At 43.3% G+C, this 12045-nt stretch overlaps 2 protein-coding genes across 2 annotated transcripts; one reads left to right on the plus strand and one right to left on the minus strand.

The window, feature by feature from the left end:
* The first annotated feature begins 236 nt into the window (after window positions 1-236).
* hmox (heme oxygenase) lies at window positions 237-3750 on the plus strand. Its single transcript, NM_001304081.1, is given in 7 exon segments — window positions 237-329; window positions 452-494; window positions 1106-1217; window positions 1905-2120; window positions 2353-2625; window positions 2891-3041; window positions 3146-3750. Coding segments are annotated over 6 exon segments (921 nt in total). The 5' UTR covers window positions 237-329; window positions 452-453; the 3' UTR covers window positions 3274-3750.
* Window positions 3751-7788: 4038 nt separating this feature from the next.
* rnf11a (ring finger protein 11a) lies at window positions 7789-11247 on the minus strand. Its single transcript, XM_034294502.1, has 3 exons — window positions 10705-11247; window positions 10271-10440; window positions 7789-10147 (listed from the first exon to the last, which is right to left on the minus strand). Exons 1-3 carry the CDS (start codon window positions 10810-10812, stop codon window positions 9976-9978), a joined length of 450 nt encoding a protein of 149 aa, XP_034150393.1. The 5' UTR covers window positions 10813-11247; the 3' UTR covers window positions 7789-9975.
* Window positions 11248-12045: the final 798 nt, after the last annotated feature.

The following is a 12045-nucleotide window of genomic DNA, read 5'->3' on the forward strand; positions in this document are numbered from 1 at the left end:
TCGGTATACAGTGTCTCGACCTCTCTCTCACTCGTATTCCCTCCTCCCTATTTGTTTCCCAGTGGACATTTTCCAGAGTCATGTTTCGAGCTCGCCCCTCCCTCCAGAAAGGTTCCCATTGCTGCCCTTAGCGGGGCTGTTGTTGAGTCAGGCTTGCTGCTTCCTGTTTTGCTCGGCTAACCCGTGAGAGAGTGAGGGGAGGACCATATAAAAGACAAAGAGAACAGAGCGGAGCCACACAGACTACAGATCGTATACAGTTAGAGAGAACAAGGAGACAATCAGTCACTGAGGGAATACAGGAACAGGAGAAAATACTAACTCAGCCGGTAAGTGAAAAATAGAATTTACAACTTTCCTTCTGACTTGCAGTTTTTGTCTGGGGGTTGCTCTTCCTGTGAAACCATAGTTCATAAACAGATCGTATGTGCTCTTCCCGACTCTGTTGTAGATATGGAGACCCAGAAGATTATCAGCGTGGAGCTGACAGACAGGTGAGACCGTGCTGACTGACGCCGTGTTTTAGAGTACATCCTGCAGTGTGCTAACAGGGTATTTCTGTGCACGTGTTTGGTTTATTGTTTGGTACAGCAGTGCCGCTACTAGCTTCAGAAGGGTCTCACTCTGAACCGTTTGTGCCTTAAGAACATGATGCTGTTTCACGGACCTCAAGTGGTTCCTCATGCATCATTACTGTTCTCCCGCAGTACTTCCTCAGTTGTGCAGGGAGCCTCTAATAGACCTCTCCTGGGTATTTGTTAACATCACTTAAAGTAAACAGTAAGGCCCCTCTGATCGACCTCTGTTGGTCCTGAGTTGATGTGTCTTAAATGAATTAGTCAGTCCTAAAATCACAACCAGCATTTACCCGGCCTGACAAATGATGTCACTGGAGGGCCAAACACTTCTGTTTTTCATCCTATCCTTCTAACCAGGGAATCATTTAGACCCAGTTAAGTACCGTTATTGGACCAGGTAGAGAGACAAAAAAGGGTTTTACCCTCCAGGACTGGTTAACAACCCAGCTCAGATGTTTAACTGCATGGTAATGGTGTAACGGTACGGTTTGAATGCTGAGGTTAACGCGTCTTTCTCTGTCCCGTAGTGATCTGTCTGAGCAGATTAAAGTGGTGACAAAGGATTGTCACGTGAGAGCAGAGAACACAGAACTGATGCTGGCCTACCAGAGGGGAGACATCACCATGGAACAGTATAAGGTAATCAATCAAAAATGTTATTAAAGGGGTCCACCCATTTTAAAATTAAGCCATGTAAAAATTGATTAATTCCTCCTTTAATGAAGATGTATCTTAGTTTAAAAAAATGATATAATGAATTTTTGTTTAAAGGGGAATTCCTCTCAAAATAAATGTTTTTCTAGTCAACCCGCAATTCTCATGTCACAAAATGTTATTTCACTTACAGTTGCATCATAACTAATAAGTCAGGAGGAGGTTAATCTAGCCTCATCAAATGACTTCACTATTAGAGACTTTGACCCAGCTTTGATTCCCATTAGCCAACATGAGCTAGCTGACTCCACGTATCGCTTTGTTGAACCGTACACTCCCCTTTTCTGTGACCAAATACAACGCAGTGGCTAGCTAGCATTAACGAGCATTGCTAGGTTTGTTGGAATAAAATGCAAACATTAGCTAATGGCGACAATTGCCAGACAAAGTACATTTTATTCATAAGCCTCTAATGCAATACAGGCTAAATCATTTTTACATTTTAGCCCACAGTCTTCCCCAGCTGCCAAAGTTGCCAAAGAATCTGATATTGACAATGTCTCTATAAAATAGCCTGCAAGCCAAACTTTCGTGTTGCGTATGTATCTCTTGCCTTTATCAGTGTAAAAGAAGTGTTGCGACTGACCCCATTTCCTCATCTCCTTTCCTCAGCTTCTCCTGTGTTCCTTACATGAGATCTACCAGGCACTAGAGGAGGCCCTGGATAGTAACTCCAACCACTCGTGTGTGGCACCCATCTATTTCCCCCTAGAACTGGCCCGGCTGGAGTCCCTGGAGAAAGACCTGGAGCATTTCTATGGACACAACTGGAGAGAAAAGATCGTAGTGCCCGCTGCCACCAAAAGATATGTTCACAGACTCCGACAGGTGTGTAGTGAACTGGTCTGGAACAGACAAGGGGTTTGATCTGTAGGACAGTAATGTGTGATGCTGAATTTGGATCACTGAAATGGTAGACGAGAAAAAAACGTGAATTCAGTCTAACTTTTAATGTTTCTGTCAAACGTTTGTCATTTGGAGTAAGTAGCATGCACTGACTGATCTCTTACCCCCGTTCCTCTGTCCCCTTTTCTCATTCCCCGTTCTCTCTCTCTCTCAGATCGGCAAAGACAACCCGGAGTACCTGGTGGCCCACGCGTACACCCGTTACCTTGGCGACCTCTCCGGTGGAACAGTCCTGGGCCGCATTACCCAGAAGTCTCTGGGGCTCAAGAGCGGCGAGGGTCTATTGTTTTTCTCTTTTCCCGGCGTGAGCAGCCCCAACCGGTTCAAACAGCTGTACAGAAGTAGAATGAACAGCATTGAGCTGAACCATGAGGACAGGAAGGGAGTGCTGGATGAGGCCGTTAGAGCCTTTGAGCTGAACATCCAGGTAAGGACCAGTGGAGGATTGGGGAACAGGATTGGAGGATGTGGTGAAAGGGGGGCTAGCGAGGGAATAGGGAAATGGAATGGACAGTTTTTGAGGGGTAAATGGGATTGGCTTTTAGGATTGGTGTTTAGCCGTTTAGCTGAAGGAATGCTGGCGGGTTTGAGGGTGCCAGGTTTTAGGTTTTGACTGTTGTCCTAAGCTTCTCAGTCCTCAGGGCTTATTGTGACAGCGACTTATGACGCATGATGTCTTGTCTCTTTCACAGGTATTTGACGATCTTCAGAAGATGCTATCTGAGATGAAGAGCGAGACTAAGAGTGACATGCCGTCTAAGATGGAGAGAGAGAGCACAAGTGAGAAGCTGCACATGACCGGCTGTACAAGACACCTTACCACACACTCCAAACTGGCACAGGGTGAGTTACACACACACACACACACACACACACACACAATCAGAACACTAAAAAAACCAATGACTGAGTTTGGTAGTAACCTTAATAATTTCTCTTTTCCCCAGGAGAGAAGCTGATAGCTAAATCCCTACAGATCCAGCCCAGCTTGATCAACTCGTCGCCATTCTTCAGAATGTTGCTAGGGATCTGTGTAGCCCTGGTAACGGTTGGCATGGGAATCTATGCTTTATAAAGTTCTAAAGAAATGTTCTCAGAGAAAATCTATCCGTCCATAACATAAAATAACCCCAAAAGGTGTTGGTGCTTTTTTAAAACCTTAAGGAAACCATATTTTCGTATGTTGTTTTAGAATAGTGAAAAATAAATACTGTAAATAAGTTAGTAATTATTACTAATTTGACCCAGCACTTGTGTTCCATGTAGCCACATCAAACTATGAGGGTGTGTAGGATATTGCTTTATGTCCAAGTGGCCGACTGACAGTATTGATACAATTGTGCACTAGTAATGATGTGGAAATGATGTGCATTTAAATATTCAGTATTTTTTGTTGATGACTGCAAATGTGACCAAAACGATATACCCTATTTCATTTTATAATCTCAGAATTGAGAAATTACTACTGTAATGTTTCTATGCATGAAAAATTGCAACTCCATATATATATATGTATATATTTGTATATTTTCTAATTAAACAAGACTATACCTGATGTGGGGTGTTTGAAGCAATATCATTTATTCTGTGTACCTTATTTAAAAACCACTGGTCTTTGAACATTGAACCAACAAGTCGGAATTATGGTGCAAATGTTTTTTATTTAAATCCATGCTAAATGAAATTGAACATACTTCATGTACTTTATAATGAAGAATTACAATACACGAAAATGTCAGGCTATTACAGAAGTCCCCATCGTAAATGTTTCAAAATCATGGGAAAAAAAATACAATATTAAGCTGTTTGAATCCTTTTGTAAGTCTTAGAGAGACCGTAAGGCTTCAGAAGCCCCTTCTTTGAGTGCTTGTACAAAAAAGCCTTCTGAAGAAGTAGCAAATCTGCCTCATCTTCTTGGGTTTGTCCTGGGCAACTTCCTGTCCACTGCTGTGTTTCGGTTTTAATGTCTCCTAAAAACTCTGGGACAGAAGGCTTGCTATTGACTTGCTCCTGCTGTATTTCCTCATTGAGCAATATCTTAGCCATGCCAACATCTTCTAACTCAAAGCTGAGAGAGTGGGTCTCTATCATAGTCTGGGTAATAAGGGCCTCCTGGTGATCCACAGAGCTATGAGGTGAACAACATACCGGTAGACAACCTTTGACTTCAGAGAGCTATCACCAGAATTTTCTCCAGGTTCTCTGGCGTTCTTGGACAGCTGAAATTGTTCTATGGACTGCTGAAGAGCAGTCCATTAACCAGCTGCTTCTCCTCCGTGACCTGGACCCACAGGATGGGTGATGACCTTCAGGGAAAGTCCATTCCGAAATGGTTTGCAATTAACTTAAAGCGCCAGGAAGATAATGTGCCGAGTAGCATAGCTGAGGACCACGATCTGCTTCGGAAAGGTCTTGCTGGTGCAGGCAGCTCCCATACCCTTAGTGTCAATTTCCATGAAAGCTTTTTCGGAAGAGGCCGTTGTCCTTTCGCTTTCTGACAACACAGGGAAGCTCTCCATGACCTCCCTGACCTGTGGCGTCTCTGCCTGGGTGAGGCTGGAGAACTTCACCTGGAGCGAGTGCAATGACATGACAGTAGTGGGCTGTTTCTCTGCGTTGCCGCTCAACCAAGGTGACGGTTCGGTGCTGCCAGTCAGGAGAGACAGCCCCTCCACCATGACCTTCACATGGAAAATAGAGACAAGGTATTGTAATGTTGACTCTATATCCTCAGAAAATAACTGTATAACAGCCTGTGATGCATTTCTGGTTGAATATACTCGTAGAGCTGTGTTATTACAGTTCTGGAACTGATCAGAAATGGAACAGAGAAGCCAGTCACACCTTTTCATTGGTCTGGAGAGACAGGCATTACTCCACATTGAGCTCTCCCAGGACATCCTGGAAAAAGTCAATGAGTTGGCAGCGACCTGCGGTCTCCAATGTCTGTGTACAAAGCATTTACTTACACACTAAACAATGTCATTTTTTTTAGGCTATCGTCAACAGAAAAAAGGATATAGTGAATGGCAATAGATATTAGTTATCTCACCAGCTCAATGAAGTAGAGTTTTCTCCCTTCTATCACATCCTGTAATCTACATGATAATTACAGAACGGATATTACAATCACCTTTGAAATGTGTGTCCGTATTTAATCTAGCAATGTGTTAACATGATTTGGAACATTAAGCAATTATTAATCCATATTAAAATAGCCACACAGTTTGACATAGCGTTGGATAGGTTATTGGCCTGTATATTTATGGGGTCTCACTCACTGATTTAGGAAGGCCTTCCTTGTATTAGAGATGATCCATCTCATGTGACTGACAGTGAAGTTTAGGAGCAGTACACCTGGTTCCTGGAGAGTCAGGAACTCTGATGAGCTTTCACTATAAGACAGCTCATCATTAGCTCTACAACTAGTGATTATGAGCTAACAATCTATACAAACTTCAGGGATGGTCACTTTCCCCCCTTTCATTATCACTTATGTAGATAGGTCCACAGGATTTAAAGTACATTTGATTACATTTAACACCTGCTCATCAAGGAATGTCTGCAGCCATTATGCAAATGCACTGGAGATGCATCTTTACTTTAGTTTTAAATTCCTTCTAGAAAGCCAGTAAACGAGATCTATTAGACAAGAATACACACATCAAATAAATAAGTAAACTAATTAAGATGGAGTTGTGAATGCAGACACCACAACGCCAAATATAGAATAAACAATCATTTCTCAGAAACGATCGTTTTCTAAATTCTATTTCAATGTTCTACTTAGTCAGGCCAAAAGAGGGCGCTCTATACCTAACGCTGTTTAGATCGTCATAAGTGATTCAAGACTGCAAAACGTATTTTTAATTACATTTATTCCGTTGTAGTGGGCATTAACAGTAAGACATATGCATGTCACCAGACCCGATTTTTTTTTTTTATGCATTTAAAAAAGTTACATCCTTCGTGTTATGGGTCAGATTTGACCCGGTAGTAATTATGGATTGTTCATGCAGTGAAATAAATTGTTAATGTTGCCAAACCATAATGAATAACAACAATTACAACAAAACAAAAATAATAGTAATACAATCCTATAGTTATAGTATAATAATCTGGTAAAAATATTATTAAAATTATGTTTAATGCCAAGAAATTGTATTGACATGAACTCAATTGTAGAGTGGCCCGCAGCAAATATGATACCACACACACACGCACACACGCACGCACGCACGCACGCGCACACAAAAATGTCATCTCATGCCCCCAGCAGTATATAGGCTAGGAGCTTTCTCACACTCTCCTCGAAGTTTGTCTTTACTGAAGACACCACAGTTGTCATACTGTCCCAAGAGGAACAAAAATGGGATGCTGATGAGCACACTCCACAGGAGTAATCATGGATTACAACAAAAAAAAAGGAGTTAACTTGGACAAGTTCACTGGCACCTACACAAACGAGTGACAGCTAGGTGACCATTGGTTGTCTTTACAACATCTTGGATGTTTTGTCTTACAATGCATTTATAGTGTGGAGTGACATTAATCCTGTCTGGAACGCTGCAAAGCCATCCAAAAACCCTACAAAAGCCCTGCCTCTGCCAACATGGTGATGCAAGTGGTGATTACTTCAAGCCAAGGATGCAACTGTACCTGTGCATCCAAATGTGCCTACTGTGATGTTCATCGTCAGCCTCTCATTGTCTTATCATATATTTGCCTGTTTTGTTCATGATATATACAAATATATCTCATGGATGAATAATAAGTTATTTAGCAGATAAAGGCAGACTTGGATTTACTGTATCTATGTCTTTCTTCTGTGTGGTCTCTTCCACATGCAGTAGACTCAAATACCTGGATGCTCACATGCTGTGTCAGGGCAGTGACATGGCACCAGCAAAATAATTCACCACAACCTCCATGTAGCTTGGTAAATTTGGTCTTCTTTCACCAGTACTTTCTTGGATACATGTTTGGATCTTACCTTCTTAGGTCTGGACAGAGTGAAAAAGAAAATATTGGATTACCTAATGTAACTATGCAGTTATAAACCAACCTAGACCTAGGTGGTCAGTTTAGTAAGAACCAGCTATGGAAATAGTTACAAGTCGGCAGAAGAGTCAAAACTGTTACAAATACAATGTCCTTTCAAAATGGGCCCCGAAAGTAAAATGGTCAAAGTTCTCATCAAAAGGTTCAGCGGCCAGTACTGCTGTGTCTATGTCTCTGAGTGTCTTTCCTTTGTATGCAGTCGCTTCCATTTATTAACCAGAAATTGGTTTTATTTGGCAGATATGATCATGTAAAATCTAATGAGCACCACACTCTGCGATCAGCGCAACGGGTGTATAACTGTCCTCATTGTGAAAGTGATGTGCTTCCAAACGCGTATCCAGGTTTTAGACTCATTTGCCTCGGAGCCACTAGAAAGGCTCTGAGCTGACCTTTTGAAGAGGGAGAAACAGTGAGCACGAGTTGAAACACACAGGCACACAAAAAAAACAACAGGGAAATAAAGCTAAAACCCATAACTGTGTAATGCAGTTGTATCAAGGATAGAACTCCCATTGTACAGACCAAATTTGGCATCCATATTTTATTGTAGTTTTTCCTAAAAGCTCACATTATAAAAGAAATGACACAGATCCAAACGATTTGCAAACCCAGGATAGTAACAGCCAGGTAAGTTCTGACTAATCAGATTCTTATGAATTCACACCTTCCATCTATATCTCCAAGGAAAACCAAACTTACAATGACAAGTATAACTGATTGTACTTCACAGGAGTCGGCTCACATTGACCTAAAAGGGCCCAGTTAACCCTGAAATTAATAGCATTACCATTTTACCCACCAGTTCCACTTAGGAGTATACATATCAAATATCGCCACGGTAAACCTCATCATGTACTCCTCGATTACTTCGATTTTGTGAATAGATTCATGACAGAATCCATTCTTCACTCCTACTCTCTCACTATGTAAGTTGATTGTTTCAAACCACACTGTCGATCATTAACATTTTCCAATTACTTTCAAAGTATCAATCGAAAAATGTTTCTAACTTGGAATTGCTCAGTGTGGAACACCATCACAACACAAAACACGCATGCACGCAAACACACACACACACACACACACACACAAACAAGGCCAGGTGCAACCTTAATACCCAACATCAAAATGGTGAAACCTCGTGTTTTTTCCCCCTCTTGTTAAAGGAGTTAAAAGACCACAAAGAACCCCCCCCCCGGTCTGATTAAGGGCTTGTAGTCACAGAGACCAGGAGTGCTGGTCGAGGATCAGTTCTTCCATGTTCACATAACCTTATTCATTACAACCCAAAACGCAACTGTGATCCTAGATCAGAACCAGCTCATACTCGAAGAGGCTTTGTGAATACACCCCCAGACCTACAGGGCAGCAGAGTCCATGCCAATGTGCACAGAGTCTGGGGAGAGATAACAGTGTTTGGCAACAGCCCCAACTGCACCCTAATCCCTTGCTAGTGCTCTACCATTGATAAGGCTCTGGTGAAAAGTAGTGAACTGCATAGGACACAGGGGGCCATTTTGGCCACAGCACTAGTCTTTGAGAGAGTAACAACTCACAGCAAGTAAACATGGCTGCCAACAACAACAACACGAACAAACAACGATCGGAAAAGATGACAACAGGACACAGTCACGGCCAAGCTTGAGAGGGAAAGGGATCCGTGGGGAAGACAGACATTGGGTAATAACTGCTAAACAGGAAAAGTTCGCTACTTTGACACACACATCGGGGACCAGGTTTACTAACAGCTACAACCCATCCAAACCTTCGCCACTAAAACAACACATACAAAACCCACATCTTCAACCAGGGTATGAGGCCAGTGTGACTGTGTAAAATGTCCTACCAGATATCTTCATTTATGTTGGACATTTGACTGGAAAGAAATCGATTAGAGTTACGAGCCCTGTGCATTATGTGTGAGAGATTCAAGGCCAAACTAATGGAAGGTAAAGCAGTTTTTACGATGGGGGGGCGGGAGGTCACATCCTGTCTGTGGTCTCATCCCACTGCATTTTGGTTTGGAAGAGGATGATAAGGGAAGTATCAGACTAACCAACCCTTAATAACTGGGCTTTAGCCGGATCCCAGACCTCTTCGTGCCGCCTTGCCAGTCGTTGCTGTCCTGCCTGTCATCGGCATTACCTGGAATAACCGGACAAACAGACGGAGGACCAGGCCAGACGAACAACCGCACCGGGCCCCTCCAGATGACCAACCTGAGGTCAACCAAAAGCGACCAGTGTTCAACAAATCTCTCATCATTAACATTTGTTTGGCAATAAAGCTGAAAAGGCTGAAGTGGCGTGAATTACTGATTCATATTCGACTAATCCCGAAAGCATTTTCAGCACCCAGTGCAGAGAAGGAATGGCAGATCAGAGCGCACCTACCAACGTTATGCCAAACCAGCCTGCCTCCCCGCCCTCCAGGTCGGCCTCCCGCAGATCAAGGACAGAACCCCCACCCGGGTCATAAGGGCCACCGTACGCCAGTCCCAAATAGCAACCGATTCCCTAAAGCATGCACTGGTTTTGAAACCGGGCCGACGGGGCTCCGACGAAACACATTAGGGGAAGACTGTGCAGGGGGAAAAGGGGGCGATTAAGCATGTCCTATTAGGCAAGTTCAGGCCAGGGGATCTTCCGGTCCTGATCCGATTTCCGAGGTTCCACCCGGCGAACAGGGGAATGCGCCGGAAGCCGCGCGGCGCTCAGCTGGTCTCATAGGAAGACAGCAGGGCAGCGTCCACAGGCTCCATGCAGGAGGGGCAGGTGAAGGACCTCATCAGCCAGGCATCGATGCAATCCACGTGGTAGATGTGCAGGCAGGGCAGGAACCGGATGGGGTCGCCGTACTCAAAGTCACTCATACAGATCGCACACCTAGAGAGATAGTGTGTGTGTGTGTGTGTGTGGGGGGGGGGCAGGTAAGCAGAACTTGAAAGGTCAAATACCAACCGGCGAGAACAGAACCCAGTGCTGTAGGGCAGAGAGAGACCCACTCACTCTTTGACTTTCTTGTCGGAGGGCTCAGAGCCGGCGTCAAAGTTGCCTCTGGGCAGGTGCTGGATGAGGCCAATCCTCTGAGCGATACGGACCTGCTCCTCCTCGGTCAGCTGACAGACCAAACGCGTCTGACTGGGGGTGGGGTGGTAAACTGGATCCTGGACACTCTCCTTCATCGGGGAAAAAATAAAATGTGATTTTGAGCGTGCCACATCGATAAGGAAGTGGACAGGCCTCAAGGATGTGGAAAAGCATACACCCTTGTCATATATTGTATAAGGTTAGGCTGCATGTCAGGTAAGGACACTTATACATGAGTGTACCCAAATCTGTCAACTCACTGGCTAAGCGAAATAAACAACGGTGAGGGCCATCTTTCGCCTGACATCATAATGAATTCCCAAAATGGATCAGAACAACGACCCCGAACTCACCCGGTAGGCCGGTGGAGGTTCCCCTGGAAGGTTATGACTGGCACCTGGCTCGGACTCGTTGAGAAGAGACAAGTCGTCTGCGCCTTGCGAAGACAGACAGTTCCCCATTGAGCTGGCTGGACCAGCACACACACACACGCAACTAGTTTACGAGAAAGACAGCGGTCTTAGTAAATACTGAACGTATTGAATGTTTTACGAGTCTCTAACTAGCGACGTTGTAATTTAACAGTGAACGTTACTTAACAAGCCAGCTGGGTAGTTAGGTAACATAACGACAAACAGCCCTCTATGCAACGTCAATGCACTCGGAAAAAAACTGTAGCAAATCGCTGTGCAACAAACTTGAAAATGTAAGTGAATCCCTCTTAACGACACTTTTTCCCGCTACATAACTAATTAATATATTCGCTAAGCCAGCAAATTGTGCATGACACCGATTACATATTCAGCTATTCGGTTATTCGATCTGGCTAGCTAACTTTATATTTTTAGATTAGCAAAACATTTTCATGACTCCATCTTTTGGCTTTATTTACAAACTGCCAGGAAGTGACGTAGGTGAATAACGAGGAGTTGCATACGGAAGTGGCCTTCTGGGGGGCGGGGAAAGTGGTTAGTTGGACCATAGTAATACTATAGTAATAATAATGACCAATGATAAACGAGGGAAAATTAACATATACGTAGTCGATTTGGTGTCTTAAGTAGTAGTAGCTACAACATAAAGAAACACTTCACAATTTTGTTATATGATTAAGAACCTACTATTGAAATAAATGTCTGATCAGATTCAGATGTAGCCAGCAAATCTGACCTTGCACTTCATGTAAACACTGAGGTTGGACAGCACTAACTTTCTTATTAGGACAGTATGGATTCAGCACAAGACATGGCTCTTAAAACATATCTCATTCCAGGCACAATCCATGTCATGGCACTTTAAATGGTCTCATTATTCCAGATGTTGAATTAAGTTTGAGTTTGAAATCTATTTTTTATTTTTAAATAGATCCAGTACCATTTTTAACACCGGTTCAGTTACTAAGTCACAGGAGGTGGAAACAGATTGCCCGCCGGATTCGTAAATCTCACGCATCGGGTTGTAATTTCCAACACGGGGACAAGAAAGTCTAGTGGTCAGTCAGCTGAAGCCTAAAGAGCAAGACTGGTCTTGCTCAGCCAATCCATCAGTGAAACATCCCAAATAAGATTTCTGTAGAATAAGTTATGAGTGGACCAATTTGTTCAGTCGCATCGCCAAAGTTGAAATAAATTGTGTTGTTTAAGGAATCCAGGATCCATTAAGTCATTGCAGATGCAGAGTAAGCTTTTCTTAAC

Source organism: Esox lucius, chromosome 9, assembly GCF_011004845.1.
Source record: "Esox lucius isolate fEsoLuc1 chromosome 9, fEsoLuc1.pri, whole genome shotgun sequence".
Lineage (NCBI taxonomy): Eukaryota > Metazoa > Chordata > Actinopteri > Esociformes > Esocidae > Esox > Esox lucius.